Below are 16721 nucleotides of genomic sequence, written 5' to 3'. Positions count from 1 at the left end.
AGTAATTTATAGTTGTGTTGCGTAGAATTTTGTACTTGTGTTGTGTAGAATTATCTCCTTTTGGGATTACTGTTGGGAGCAAAGTTCATTAGTTATGAAGTTTTTACTACTAATGGGACATGTAGAATTTTTTGTTTGCGGTGGACAGGGTTGGCACATCACGATTAATATATAACTTCTTGTACTCAATTAAAGAGATGCAAATGGTCTAAAACTATTCTACATTGATTGCAATTGTCAAACTACTATCTAATATAAAAAGAAAACAATCATTTTAGTATTACATTGATCCAATCCAGTTCCAAAGAGTCACAAGATTTGACATCTTAGCATACATATTCATGGAATGCAATTAGCTTCTACCCATTTATATCGTAGGTAGTTGCACTTCTTCGTCGCTTATATGTATGGGAGTATTGCTCTTTGACCTTTCCACAGAAACCACAATGAGGGTCTGACAATCATTGAAACAAGCAATAAATTATTGAAATCAAATATACAGTGTTCATAAAAGCATGCCCTACAATAGTCTTGTAACAAGGTATGAATAATTCTAAATAATAACTTTAAATAAATTTTTTTAAAGAATTACTGACCATTAAGAATTCGGTAAATGAGTTGTACTTTGTCTTGCTCACAGGATCGTTAGGAATCAAAAGTGGGAGATTGTTACAATCTTGAATACGGATATTATGAGCAGCCAGTATTTGAGGAGTGATTCCAGGTTTACCGGGCTAGATTTCAGTATTGTACTGAATAAGATACAGTAAATTTGTCCAAAATCTTGATTATCCACACAAGTGCAATATCTCACTTACCATCCTACAAAGACTGCATATCTAAGTGAATAACTGGGGATGATCCAAAATTTGATTTACTGAATGACTGTTATCAAGAGTAGCACATTACATTAGTTGCAAAGTCATGCTAACACTGTGTATAACAGCAAAATAACTAATTTGCAAAATTAAATACACAATGTGTCCAATATTTAAGATGCTATGATGTACGAAAATTATGATGCAAATGTGTACATAATGTATAACAACGTGTTCAATTGAATTAACAATATGTAAACAAAAATCAACCGAAAGTAATCTAAACAAAAATCAAAATTTAGTACATACGTGACCATAAATGAATACATTGTAAAGTTATACTACAAACTTATGGGTTACTATGATATAAGACATAACTAATGCATTAAATTGAAGTAACTATGCAACAAATTTGAAAAGGTCTTTTTGTAGTGTGTACCAACTAAAATACACCGTGTACCAGAACAATAACATGATGTCAAAACTAATCAACGGGTGATAAATAATTGTAATTTGTACAATTTAAAAAATAAATGTGAGCAAATAAATTAATAATCTGTAAAAAATTTTGTCCAAAGGTGTAATCATGTGTCCAAATGATATAGTTATTTCAAAACAAAATAACCAATGGTACATGGTATCAATCAATGCGTACAACATATATATCAGTTTGTACACATAAAACAACAACATGTAAATGCTATTAAATCAAGAGATCGCCGTAATGTGTACCAACTAAAATACATCATGTACCAGAATAATAATATGATGTCAAAACTAAACAACGGGTGATAAATAATTGTAACTTGTACTATTTAAAAATAAATGCGAGCAAATAAATTAATAATCTATAAAAAAATTTATCCAAAGGTGTAATCATGTGTCCAAATGATATAGTTATTTCAAAACAAAGTAACCAATGGTATATGGTATCAATCAATGCGTACAACATATATATCAATTTGTACACATAAAACAACAACGTGTAAATGCTATTAAATCAAGAGATCACCGTAATATGTACCAACTACGATTTAAAAATAAATGCGAGCAAATAAATTAGTAATCTGTAAAAAATTTTATCCAAAGGTGTAATCATGTGTCCAAATGCAATAACAATATTTCAAAATAAAATAACCAGTGGTACATGGTATCAATCAATGCGTACAACATATATATCAGTTTGTACACATAAAATAACAACATGTAAATGCTATTAAATCAAGAGATCGTCGTAATGTGTACCAACTAAAATACACCGTGTACCAGAATAATAACATGATGTCAAAACTAAACAACGGGTGATAAATAATTATAACTTGTACGATTTAAAAATAAATGCGAGCAAATAAATTAATAATCTGTAAAAAATTTTCTTCAAAGGTGTAATCATGTGTCCAAATGCAATAACGATATTTTAAAACAAAGTAACCAGCGGTACATAGTATCAATTAATGCGTACAACATATATATCTGTTTGTACACATAAAACAACAACATGTAAATGCTATTAAATCAAGAGATCGCCGTAATGTGTACAACTAATATGTACAAAATGTGATATTACTATGTCAAAAATATATAACATGTGATGAATGTCCTATCACTAATATGTACACTTTAATAACCAATGTGTTCAAGTAAAACATTAATTTGTAACAACTAAATAACTAACAGTGAACTATAATGCACATTATGTAAAGTATAAAAATAGCTACTTACTGCCACAGAATTATTCGATGACAAACATTTGCTTGATGTTTGGCTTTGGATAGGTTGATAGGATTCTGATGACTGAAAAGAGAAGAATAAACAACAACTGAGTCGGCTTATAATAGTAGAGTCAATTGAAATGATATAGTTATGTAAGTCCAAAAATAAGATTCAGTACTAACCATCTCAGGAGTGCTTGCCTTAGACAATCTAGAGTTCTTCTTTTGCCTATGAAACCTGTCCACCCAACTACACAATACTTTCTTAGTTTTTTTGCCACTTCGTTTCTTCAAACCCGTTGGAGTCACAAAGTGGCCAGCTGCATTCTGCACCTGTATTTCCTTACATAGATCCATTGATGCACTATTCTGTGTTATTTCATCTATTTCTCCACAAAATAGTATTTCGACTCTCTTTGACAATTCAGACATTACGCTACCGACTAACTTTGTAGCGGCTTCTGACATGGCAGCTCTGGTAGCAAGTCTTACTATTTCGGGTGCTAATAGCCTATATCGATGGGAAATAGAGAGAGACAGATCTGATGATATTTCTCTACCCTTGCAATCGACGCTGCCTCCGGATCTTGCCTTCTTTGTCCACCTCTTTGTCACATATTGATCAGGAATAAACTTTGTTCCAACCATATCATACACCTTCAAAGCATGTGAGCATAGGATTCCTTTCTGCTCAAAAAGATTACAACTACAAGTAATGTCTTTAGTTATTGGATTCAATGTCACTCTTCTCTCCCTTCCTCCATCATACTGACTGACACTGTATTTCACATGCATTGTAGTATGCTTTTGGTCCAAGATCACCATTGTATTGGATTCATCGTATTTATTTTGGAATGCAACAAATATGCATGGAGAGTATATAGAAGCTGCCTGAATCAGTACAGGAGTCTATTGCAATCCCAACATTGGCAGCTTCTGTCGACTGTGATACTCAGCTTTTAGTTCATTATATCTTTTTTCATCCACAACTCGGTTAAAATGTTTGAAGAATTGAACCAGATCATGATCAAGTTTCAGATATTTTTTTATGGAAGTATTTAGACTCTCACTTAGTTGGGTGCTACGCATACCTACAGTCCAAGCACCTTTCATGAAGCATTTTGTCCATTTCTTTCAATATGCATAAATGCCACGCAACCATTCATTTGTTTCGAACTTGTGTTCTTTTAGCATCGCATCCCAGGCCATAATAAACTCATTTTTATCTTCTATCTCATACATACATTCAACAAATTTATATGGGAGATTACTATCATCCTTGTAATAGTTCCCAAGATGTTTCAAGAAATTGACTCTAATATGAAAATTGCACAAACCATGGTATGTTAAAGGCATAACAGTTGAAATTGCAGCGGCCATGGCTACATCCTGATTTGTGAAGATGGTTTTTGGGTGCTTTCCACAAACTGCCTCTACAAATGTACCGAACACCCACTTGAATGATTCAATGGTCTCATCATACAATAGAGTTGCTCCAAAAATAACCAATTGTCTAAATTGATTGAATCCCACAAATACGCCCAATGGTCTGTACTCCTTGTTAGTTTTGTATGTGGTATCAAATGTAACCACATCCCCAAAATAGGTATAATCCATCAGCATTGATGCATCAGCCCAAAATATATTTGTAATTTGTTCTTCACAATCAAGCTGCTCTGCGTGGAAGAATGACGGATTTTCTAATTTTTGTTCTTCAAAGTATCGTAGCATTGCACCAGTTTCATCATACTTTAATCCCCTCTCTCTTTTTGTTCGTAGATAGCGTTTTAAGTCATCATGAGTGTAGTCAATATTGCCTAATCCACCTGCCTCTTTTCCCATGAGTTCATGGGATTGTTTCAAGGATATTCCTGCATCATTTGCAATCTCAGCTTGGGCTCCTTGAAAAATACTTACTTTTCTTTGCGAACGCATCATATGAGCACATTCTGAAATGTGTAGTGTGTGATTATGCTCGATTACCAGATCTCGAACCTGATACTTCATTGTTTCTCTGTTCAAAATTATCCTCATTTTAGCTTCACATCCAGTTTTTGTTTCACCCCGAGTTCTCTTTGGTTTTACATCTCCTTCGTATCGTCGTTTGAAACCTTCTTTGCAACATGTGTACCTTCTCGATGTAACTACACTGTCTTTATCCTTGTTCAAATAATCTTTCCGAACACTGAACCCAACAACTAATCCGTACCTATTGTAGAAGTTGTATGCCTTATCTTCTGACTGAAACTCGATGCCGATTTTAGGACATAATGCTTCTTCCATTATGTTGTATTCGACAAAAGCATTTTTTGCTATTGTTTTTCAGGACAAACTATTATATTTATTTTTATTTCCTTATTCACATCATAAGCACTTAATTATTTGTATTCACATATGTACATACATTATAACGACGTGTACACACTTTACAACATTTTGTAAAATAATTTTTATGGATATGTATCTTCTCTGTAATAGGTAATCATAATTCTAATAATTTGCATAGTATATTTCACTATATAATATATACATTTCAAACAAATATTATAACCAATTTGTGTATAATATCAGTATTTATATACTTTACAATCATATGTACACACTTTATAATAATGTGTACACCCTTTATATCAACTTGTAATATAACAAATGCATGTATGTAAAATACACTTTTACATAGCGTAAGGTTTGATAGAGTTCTCAAAATCTGTACATTGTCATTTATACCGTTTGTGTAGTTATTTAAGTTGGTCACATTGTTAAGTTGTTTTTACGCTTATGTTATTTTATTTGTACACATTCTCATTTATATTTTGAAATTTGTACGGGATCTTTATTGTACAAGTTAACCATTCTCTGTAAAAGGATAGTGACATACTTCTTATAATTTTCAAATCATGATTCACTAGATAACACATTTATTACAATCAAATTACATATAATATTAGCATTTACCTTGGACAGAGTTCACCATGCAGTGGATTTCAGATGGGCTGCTCACAAGTCTCGGCTATGCATTTGTTACTCGATGAATATCTATCTCAGTCATCCACAAGTTAAATCGGCGTGTATTGTTGCTGTAACGGATCTTCATAATTATCTTGTGCACACCTTAGACAAGATGCCCGTTTTGATAGGATTTATTTAAGAGTTGAAAGAGAAGAAAACAAAGATTTATGTCTATGTTGTGCGAAATAATTTGTTAAGAGGAGAAGAACAGAAGGAGTTGCAGTGACAATGTATTGTGTTCAAAGAAAACCCACAACCGCCATTTTCTTCCCACCTCTTTTAAGTTGAAAGAGTTTTAAAGCCCGCCGATCGTACCAAAAGTTTATTTTCAAATTTTGATTTTGAATTTTTCATACCCTTAACGGCCAGACCAAACGGAGTTAAAAGTCAAGTTTCTATTAAAGCTACAATCCTCTACACTCATCTCCATTTTGTTCCCCAAATTTTTGGCCGTTGATGATGGGTCCATCACATCTTGGCCATGAAAAGTTTCTGGACGGTTGATTGACAACCGTCCTAGCCCCTGGTCCGTATATCTTCTACTAGAATTCTGACCCCACCGGTCCCCATTTCAAATCAAAATAGCAGAATTATTTTTTTAGTGTCAATCACTATCAAAATGGTGTTATTTTGAATAAAAGCAAAGGAAAAAAAAACCAAGGTTATTTTGATATTACCGTTTGACAAAAAAAAAAAGCAAAGGAAAAAAAATCCATACCCATGCACTTGAAAGAAACTATGAAATTGCCTGGAAATTGTGTTTAATTGTCATCCTTTTTTTTTTTACAATTGCTTATAAAAATTTGTGCTATTTTAGAAAAATTCCTTTCTTTCATTATATATTGTAGCATGAGAATTTTGTATATTTTTAAATTACCTATGATTGCATGAGTAATAGAAAAAAATCTAATTCCAAATGCGTTATTACACAATAATTGATTTCAAATAATTAATCTTCAATAAAAGATAAAGCAATTAGCAAAATTAAATAGAAAAATGCCCAAATAAGGTCGAAAAAATATACCAAACACACTCATCACTTTCGCTCTCTTCTTTCCTCTCTACCACCTCTTCTACCTTGTAATTGCACCATTTCTGGTACTCTTCCCCTTCTTTTTGCCATACTCCCCTCATCTTGTAACTTTATCTCTTTCATTTTCCCTTCCCTTCCCTTCCTTCATTCTCCTTCCCCAATACTATATGTCTTAATTTTCTACTCTCTTCTTACCTAACAGACCTATTTTTTCCTATCCTCCCAATCTTTTCCTTACCCCTATCCTACAAGTCGCGTATCATTGCTCTCCCAGTCAATAATCTCATCTCCTACTTGCCCTTGTAATTTTATCTATTACTCGCTTGAGACCCTTCTCCCATATTACAAATTGCCATCCTTCCACCTCTCAACTCCACTTTTTTTTTGTTCATTACCCATTTATATATAATGCATATATACATGTGTGATTTATCTAGTTATACAAATTATTAGAGTTTTATGTATGCTTACTCGAGCTCAATTGGGCTTGAACTCACGTTCATATTCAAATTAGTCTTATTAACAAGATATGTATATATATATATATATATGAAAAATTCTTTAATGCTGTTATTATTTTCAAGAGAACCATATCATTATTTTTAAACCAATAATAAATTGCCATCTGAGAGGTTTTAATTTGATGGTTGTGTTTTTAGCAATTTATCCACAAACTTATGAGTCAGTGTTTCTAGAGGGGTTTTTGAACAAACTTTACTATAACTATGTGGGTAAAATTTCTAAGTGAACCAAGTTATTTAGTAGATTACCTTGGGCAAAATCTACAACAACACAATTATTTTATTAATGACTTAAATACCATTTTTTTTGTCTATCTAGAAGGGGCATATATATCTAAACTATTTTATTAAACATCCTAAACTTTTAATTAAATTGTTGTACACGAGTTCGACCTAAGAGCTTAATCACATTGCTTGGTTAATACCTAGTCAAATCGTTTCAAGAACTGAGCTAACTCAATAACGCTAACAAGCCCACTTAGTTTTGTTTTTAGTGCCAAAAATGACTCTAGGGTGTTTGTTTGAGTCAAAATATTGCAAAAGGTTCTTTCAATAAACAGGATATGGAGATTCACCACTGAGTGTGTTCCCAAGTAGCTTAGGTCAAGTACAAGCTGATAGACCAAGAACTCCTATCCAAACACCTTCAAGTACGGAACAGCAATATATAATTAGGATCTCATCTTCCGTGATGACTCCCATGCTCAAGTCAGTACAAATTATTCACAATCTAAAGAGAGAATATGTGGACTTGTTCATTATTACCTTGAATAAATAGACTATGGGGAGTATTTATAGATTGTGAAAAGAAAAGATGACCGATGTCCTAGATGTAAGATTCTAACAGCCCATGTGAAGGGATAGATCATGCATCCCAACTACGAAGAGATGTCGGGAGGCACTTGGAGCTCTGGAAAGAGCTCTACAGTGCCGAAGTATTGGGTCGCCACAGAGAACTTTGCAAGAGACTGACTTGAGCACAATACTTGACCTCCCTTGATAACTCTTTACGTTTTTTTTTTTTTTTTGGAAACGATAATCTGATAACTCTTACTTAATTGGATAAGAAGTGCTTCATACAAATGTAGGGTTACAATCTGAGACCTTGTTTGGCAAGCAAATTTTTGGCCAAGATTTTCTGCTACAAATTTTTTTTTAACAACTTTAACTACAGTAATCTCAAAAAACTTTTCACAAATTTTAAACTATACACTTTAAAAAATCCAAAAATTTACACACTTCAAAAAAAATTTTTACAACTTCTACAGTAAAATTTTAGACAAACACTCAAAAAACTCACTTGCCAAACGGGGTCTAAGAATGGCTTATCTGCGGAGGCTAAGCTGGATTTTGTGATAAATTGGCTCCAAACCTTAGTTTTGTAGCAAATATATCCAAAGCCCATTACGTATCGTTGAGATATAAGACACCTTCATGACTAGGGATGTAATCGAGCCAAGTCAAGCTCGAGTATTGCTATACTCGAGATCGACTCGACTCATATATACCTAGGCTCGATCTCGACCGAGTACAAAAAATCGATACTCGAAACTTGACTTGAGAAACTCGCTTTAAACTCGAGACTCGACTCGATAAGGCTCGACCTTTAGTCAAGCCTTATCAAGTCGAGCTTAATCAAGTTTTTTGACTCGACTCGACCAATTATGTTATTACTTTTTTGTCATTATGAAATTTTATTATAAAGAAGAGTTTATTGTAAATTCCGTAAAACTTATATTCATAATGGTCATTTTATAATTATAATACATATATATTATTTAAATTATAAATATATTATTTAAATACCCTCGACTCGACGAGTAACTCGACAAGTCTCGAGTCTCAAAATATTGGATCGAAACTCGACTCGAATGACAATCGAGTAGCTCGAGACTCGACTCGAATTCGGTCAACTCAAGTTCAAACCAAGCCGTTGACCGAGCTACTCGTGAGCTACTCGATTATGACTCGGCTCGCGTACATCCTATTCATGACCATCTTAACACCTTTTATCTGCAAAGGAGGCAAAGAGGTCGACTATCGTAAACACCTTTCTCGCAACACCTTATTACATTATCTGCAAAGTTAAAGAGGTAAACTATCTTAACAGCTTTATGACTTGAAAAGATATAAACGATGTGAACAAGGGCAGAAGGGAAGATAAAAGAGGCTCCTATGTCCGGGTTTCAAAGGTCATTGAACAAAACAAAAACTGCAGGATTTGCAAGGCTATTTCAGCACCAAGAAGCCAGCTCAACAAGTCTTTCTTTCAGATTGCATCCTTGAAGAATTACTGATCTACTCAAGCCTCATCTTCCTGCCCTAAATCTCCATTCTTAATATTACTCGAGGAGGGACTGGCGAAGAGTTCAGCTTTGAAGCTTTGAACATGAACCGTCTAGAGGGTAAAGAAAGATGAAGAACTCCTCATTTGCTTCTCGGCTTCCTTTCTCCAACAGATGTGGATAAATTAGCGCCCCTTATTCTTTCAACTTTTAGAACACCAACCCCAAAAGTGACTGTAATTGCCTTAAAGCTACCTGCAGCTTCTTCCATATCGAGCATTGACAAGGAATTAGAGCTTATTCGACCAAAAAATTTTAGCCAATAATTAACTCACTGCCACTTTCTAATACCAACCAAAAGAGGTCTTCAGTTTTCGGTTCATGTCAACTGCAGAAAGTGCATCAAATTGCAAATCCTGCACTTTTAGATGCTACAGGAATAAACAAAACTGAGTCAATGCATATGCTAGAAAGGATAACTACTACGTGCATTCAAATTCTTGAGCTTAGGGATCCAAAAGATTATCTTAAATTGCCTTAACAATGTTATTTTAAGATCTAATTAGGAAATAAATAATGGTGTCATCAGAGAACAAATCTGAAGCCCTTACAAACAAAATTCATAAATTGCTCCTGCCAGATGGACTTTTAAATCACAGAAGGATGACAATAAAGGAAACATATCCGGCAACTTGAACACTGATGGTGGTGAGCAAAATTCACCATACTTCAAGAACCCATTCATTCAGAAGCGCTGCAAGGAAATTTGGAAGTGTGCACGGTTCAGTTTAGAACAGAGGAAAACCGCCACCAGAATACTCGACCTCCTGAAAAGAGAGACTCCTTGATGTCACAACAGATATTAAAATTTATGTTAAAAGGAGCTAGCTATTAATCATTTTCAGTAGTATACTGAAGACGGTCACAAATAAAACATTCATCAAATTAATGGAGCATAGCTAAATGTAGAAACAGTTCTTGTTGGTTCTAAGCATGAGCAACATTTCATGGCCATAAAAAGTGTCACAAATCTCTTAAAGTTGAATGCAGACAAAAGAAGACAAAAAAAAAAACCAGGATTCAGATTTTCTAAAAACTCCACCTGAGCAGGCGGCAAGGATGAAACCCAATCTGATGCGTGAGTTGGAAGAAGGCCCAATGAATTGAGCTGCCAGAAAACAAACAAGTGATGAAAACTTTAAAACCTTGTATGGTTAATTAACAGAACTAGACAAAGCATCAGAAAACAACCTACCTTCCATACACCTAGCCCTAGACCAACCAGATTAAGGGCAATGTATGCCAATTTTGGTCCAAGAAGGTCCACTTTATTGTCCTTGTAAGGCTCAAAAACTGCAAAACAAAGTTCCAACAATTAGCTCTCCTTTTTAAGAGAAAATTGACATTGGAAACTTGAAAGGTGAAATAAAGCTAAAGTTCCATGAAAATTCATTATTTTCAAACTCGAGACAGAGACTGCCATACACATAACTTTATTTAAAGTTTCAAACTTTCAAAGACATGAAAATTTATTCTGAAAAAACATTACTCTAAAGCTCATGGGAAATGACTCTCTGGCTCTTACCATTTAGGCATGGCAAAAACCATCTTTTATCAGTTAAAAAAATGCTACCAACATAAATATACACACAGGCCGATGCCGACCCAATTATGAAGACATGCCCAAGTTCACACACATACAGGTGTGTCTCTGTGTTATCTGTAAGAGTAAGCATATATGTCGAATAGACCCTAATACTTCACAAGGAGAGAAAAAGGATTATTTGTCCTGCATAAATTTGGACACTGCATTGTCATTTTCTCTCCTAAGACCTACTAATCTGAATACTGTATAAAAAGTAATAACTTCCTAGCCTTACTAGATATGAAGACTGAAAAGCTCTGTTTAAATGGAATTTCCAATAAGGCCTCAGCAGTTGGCATCAAAAAGTGCTGTAAACACTACTACAAGACTATCCATAAGAAAAATAATAACAAAAATTTTACCAAAATCCCCATACTTGAACAAACAACCTTAAAATATAAAAAGCTCCAAATCATATGAATTAACAGGAAATGCACCTATGAGGTTATACTGTTCTAACCGAAAGTATAAAAGCCAAAATCACCATGCTTGCCACAATGAATCTCAACACAGAATCCACGCCACCAATGTCTTTCCATGCCATAGCATGTTCAGATAATGGGATGCACATTGCTTTTTACTATTTATGTTTGAGATTTTGCAAATGATATTCCTTGAAATCTTTTCACTAAATCTTCCAAGTTGCCCTTTCAGCCAAAAGTAATGATTAGTAACCAAGATTCAATGCTAGTGATGTGACTACCAAGGGTTTGAAGTAGCTGGTGAAGGTATAAAACTGAAGGTTAAAATTCTTCCTGAGAAACTATAACATGTTATCCACTTGCCAGAAAAACTTCAACACATTATCAAGCCTACATAAGATGTGAAGAGGTAAAAAAGAGAAAAAGGAAGTTATATCACAAGTTTGAAATGAAATCGATGATTAAATCCGCAAAAAGAAGAAAATAGGCTCTACATGATGAAGAAAAACTTTTACACTCCAAAATCTAGAGAGAATATCTTGATGCCTCTCATACAAGTCAAGTTCTTTGTAAACACAGGGAAATTGATGCTAATACAAAATGTTTGTAATTCAACTCCAAAATTATGAGATGATTGCAGCATATCTTTACCTTAAATCATTTGGGTATTTCATTCAAATGAACATTTAAATTTATTGGGGCAGCAATACGTTATCCCAGATATTCTTCTTAAAAATTTTGGGCAGCCATCTTGAAAAATTATAACCATAGAAGTGATCTTTCATTACAATGCATAGCCTCCTAATGCTATTTTCACATGTTAATTGTTATTTCTACATTCAATTGCGCAAAGCCCAGACTTGCTTGAGCTTAACACTCAAGCCCAATGACATGCCCATCTTGCAGCAGTTTATACCACACACTTAGAAATGGTTGGGAATTTTGACTAGACCTTGGACCACAGATATGAGAGACCAAATCTTATTAAAACAAAGAATTCAAGCTTTGCCATGAGCCCTCAATCAAAATAGCTCATTCGAGCTCTATTCCAAAACAAATTCATGTTGAGTTTCACCAATATCAAGTCCAGACTCTTTGCTTGCAGAATGCAACCTGAATCCTATTGAAGGGGAAATGCCATAAAATTCCATCAGGACTATGAGTTAAGTAACGTTACATTATACGTTCCATAAGGTGTATGCAATCAAATTCTTACCTGCCTCTCTATCAGGAAAAAGCCCACATAAAAGCAAAATTTTGTGCCTCCAAAAATGTCTTATGTTTGAGAATATAAGAGTTACTAAAACCTGAAAACAGGAAAAATCCCTCATCTGCAATCCAATGTGCCATGAAACAGGCAACTTAACTTACTGCAAAGTGATCCTAGGATGGACACCCAAGTCTCAAAGCATGTTTTATATAGTCAGTTTAAGTAGAATTCCACCAAGCAAGATAATTCACCCACTTTCGTTTATACATCAGTCTCATCAGTCCTGTATTGCATCCTTGTTTTCACGTGACTTACGGTAGTTTTCTTCCAGAACGCACACAAGGTAGATGTTAAGACTTCACTAAATTTACTATTACATCTTGAGACAGGATATTCAAGTTATATGACGCTCCATCCAAAACCAATTGGGATGCATTTCCTTAAACTAGAATGACAACAACTAGTTAGGTGGCAATTTCACTTGGGAAAATAACAGGAGATATTGAAGAAAGATCATGTTAAAGAGCCCATGTTCACGACTACAGAACACTTTCAGACTGCCAGACTTGTAACAGTATGTGCAAATTTATGCAAATCAGAGAAGCACGAGTGCTTAGCCACAAGAGCTACAAGTCTAAAGTAAAACACTCTGACCCTAACGCTCTCAGTGATGCTTCTCTCTAAACCAAATAATCGATCAAGGAAAATTACAAATTCTAACTAGCCAGTTAGTTGAGTGATAGACTCGGTGGATAGAAAAGTGAGAACATAATATTTCTTGTTTATGGTCACTGCAATAGCCTAAGAATTCAGATGTAACTCACGATTTTGTACCAGAGTAACTGGAGGAAAAAGAACATGGAAAAGTAAATAGAAATAATGCTATTGGAGTTCTGATCAATGCCTTACCTTTTCCGACTCCTTGAAGAGCACTTATCGGCTGCCACAGGGCTGAAAATGTTATACCAATGCTAAACAAATGGACTGTGCTCCCAGCCATCCACATCATGAAGCCCATCATCATCAAATTCTTAAAAGGTGCTTGTGCCACCTCCCATGCTTTCTGTTCATAAAAATATTATGACATGAAGAGATTCAAGTGTGAGTATTAAAACATATAAAAATAAATCAAACCCTTCATGAACAAACTGGCAGTCTAACATAATAGATTCTTTCTTTTATATCTATTGTCACACTTCATCTAGTTAACACAAGCTGTTAGACCCATGTAAACTAACATTGGAACATAGTTACAAGATCCCAAAAATACAAGGGAATATAAAAAAGTTGCAACTTGGTCATTGAAAAACTAGAAATTTGATAATAGCCCAACCATATCGAATAATACTAAGGCACACTTCAAGGGATAGACATTGACTGCAGTGAGTACTACTATGGGAAAATAAAGAGAAAAATGTCAATGGATAGACATTGACTGCATTAGATGGCGCCACTAGTTCGGGCATTGCTTACTGACTGCCACAACAAAATTAGCCACTAAGATAATTTCTGCTATCATAGGGAATCTCTAATATCCCAAGTGCATCTCCCTTCCAAAATCCCAGAAGAAATGTATATTTACTTCAAAAGAAAAAGAAGTACAGAGATAAACCAGCTAATCCATAATCAGAATAAGAAGACAAATTACATTTCCAATTTTACATTTCACCATCTTTCATAACCAGACATTTTCTAGGCTTTAGGGTGTCTGACCAACATCTCAGAAATTTTCAAACTATAATCATGGGGGGAAGAAAAAGAAAACCAGAGAAGACATTCTGAAGCAAAGTATTTCTCATTTTTCAAAAACAGCTATCCTATAAAGGTGTATTATTGCATCTAATGAAGAAAACAGTCCAAAATACCTAAGACTTTGAAGTTTCTGTAACAAGGCAAAAGTAGAAAATAAAAAAGGAAACATTCAAGTGACACTCATTATCCTACTTTTCTTCCTCACATGTTGAAGCAAGTGCACTAGAGGTGGAACATTAATTCAGTGTTCAATTGAACAAGATGATGAATCCATCAGTTTTCTGAAGCTGTTTATAATACAGCTCTGAATCCCCATACTTTATCAAGGCCATTTAACGTACTGGAACCACATCATAGAAACTCACCAACCTTTTACAATCATTCACACAAACAAAAGATCGAGGGATCATTCAACTCTATCATCTTCTCCCCCTTCTTTTCAATGTCTTGCTATTCATCCTATCCACTATAGACATATTCAAGATATGACAAAATCATACTCGACAAGACTGGTATCTGACTATGCCAAGTCTCCACCTTTCCCGGCCTTTTAGCTAAAATCCAGTGGGGTATCTCTTCTTAGCAGTTTAATATCTGATAAATGAGCACACAACCCACACGATATTAGCTCAATTTTTTTTTCCCTAAAGTGAGCCCACCACGGTAGCTTGCTGTCAGGGCTCAATCGTCTTACTTGGCATTGCACTACTTCCTAGGCCTGGATGGAACACCCTACTGACAAGAACAAAACTCACAGAATATTGCATGTGTACTTTTCTTAATGAATGGGCCACCTCACATATGCCAAGTGGTGAATTCCCTATTTGGCTACTTCAGATTTAAAGGATTGGCAGAAGGACGAAAGCCAGTTAAACAACCGAAATTCAATCATACATTATCAAAAACATAAATATATAAAAAAAAAAATCTAAACCAAGGAAAATCTCCTACATAATAGCAAAATTTTAAAATTAAAAAATTTTAAAAAACCCCAAAAGAAGAAAACAGTCTGCATAACCCTTGAAAGGTGAAAATATAAATATAATACCAGAAATCATGCAAAATATATTATTCATATTAAAAGACCAAAATATCTAGTAAAATTACCTGGGATTTCCAATTGGCTTCAGAATCCTTCTTTTGTTTACTCACCGATGAATCATCCTATTAAAGAAAGTAACACAATCCCATCTATAAAATCAATAAACAAATAAAACCCAGATAGTAAAATATATACAACATATACAGAAATAAAAAGATATAAAAATCGAACCTGATCATGAGATGAGCGAGTGAAGCCAGGAGGGTCAGGGATATCTCGCGATGAAGGGGAAGCAGAATTATCAGTGAATTCGACGGCCCATCTACGACCCGAACCCATTATTGCTTTTCCCTTATCCATTTAATCGCACAAGATTGATTCTACTCTTCACTATTGCCGGCAGAAGGCTGAGAACAAGATCTATCAGTTCTTACCAGTTATCTGTACTCAGCGATAAAACTGTAGGAAAAAAAAAAAGGGAATCGTTTAGCCGTTTAGGTTCAATGTTGTTTGGTACTTTGGATTTGTGTCAATTTATTGAGAGGGCTAATTACACTAAAGCCCACCTGAAAGGCGGCACTACGACTTTGCCCTTGTGATTAATACCCCACAGCAAATTCGGTTTGGATATTCAACGGATAGATAATCAATTCTCGGTTAGAGAAAGTCGCATGGACAATTTTACCCCTAAAAATCCAAAAAATATGTATTGTATTACTATTTTTTTTAAATTTAACTGTTGATTTGAGTATGAGTTTTTTTTTTTTTTTTTTTTCAGTTAGGGGTATCCGGACCTACACCCGACTAGTCCCCTAACCCTGAGGAGAGCGGGCCCCACCGATCCTCAGGAAGATACCCCAGGCTGTCCAGCTTCGGAATCGAAACCAGGACCGGCTCCTTAACTAAGAACGCGAAACCCAGCCGAGCAACCCGTGGGGGGCTGTTGATTTGAGTATGAGTTACGAGTTACTCCTTAGCATTTTACTATTGATTTGAGCTCCATTAATCTTAAAATGTAAAAGTTAATTATTGGGTTTGTTTAGATTTTTTTTTGCTAACGAAGTTAATTTTTTTATGATAAAACTACAATAAGGGCGGGCAAAGCCACTGCCCAACATTTTCAATAATATTTCTGAACAAATTTGGGAGGAAAAATTACTCTCAGTAAGTGTAGAAAATCGACTTCCTATGGGGCAAAGCAAATAAAAATGGAAGTCACTGAAATTATAATTAAACATAGATCCAATAGTCACTTGCTCTTTACACATATTA

At 34.6% G+C, this 16721-nt stretch overlaps 2 protein-coding genes and 1 non-coding gene across 3 annotated transcripts; 1 reads left to right on the top strand and 2 right to left on the bottom strand.

The window, feature by feature from the left end:
• Positions 1 to 3664: 3664 nt before the first annotated feature.
• Positions 3665 to 4813, bottom strand: LOC113704745 (protein FAR1-RELATED SEQUENCE 5-like). The gene has a single exon (XM_027226619.1). The coding sequence runs from the start codon at positions 4811 to 4813 to the stop codon at positions 3665 to 3667; it is 1149 nt and encodes a 382-aa protein (XP_027082420.1).
• Positions 4814 to 9842: 5029 nt separating this feature from the next.
• LOC113702908 (uncharacterized) lies at positions 9843 to 16048 on the bottom strand. Its single transcript, XM_027224084.2, has 6 exons — positions 15681 to 16048; positions 15515 to 15571; positions 13565 to 13718; positions 10634 to 10731; positions 10481 to 10546; positions 9843 to 10205 (listed from the first exon to the last, which is right to left on the bottom strand). Exons 1-6 carry the CDS (start codon positions 15807 to 15809, stop codon positions 10167 to 10169), a joined length of 543 nt encoding a protein of 180 aa, XP_027079885.1. The 5' UTR covers positions 15810 to 16048; the 3' UTR covers positions 9843 to 10166.
• On the top strand, positions 14941 to 15139 carry LOC113705144 (U2 spliceosomal RNA). The gene has a single exon (XR_003451791.1). It is a non-coding gene; the product is annotated as a U2 spliceosomal RNA (small nuclear RNA).
• Positions 16049 to 16721: the final 673 nt, after the last annotated feature.

This window comes from Coffea arabica, chromosome 8e, assembly GCF_036785885.1.
Source record: "Coffea arabica cultivar ET-39 chromosome 8e, Coffea Arabica ET-39 HiFi, whole genome shotgun sequence".
Lineage (NCBI taxonomy): Eukaryota > Viridiplantae > Streptophyta > Magnoliopsida > Gentianales > Rubiaceae > Coffea > Coffea arabica.
The sequence above is the reverse complement of the archived record's forward strand: the minus strand, read 5'-3'. Positions and strand labels throughout refer to the sequence as shown.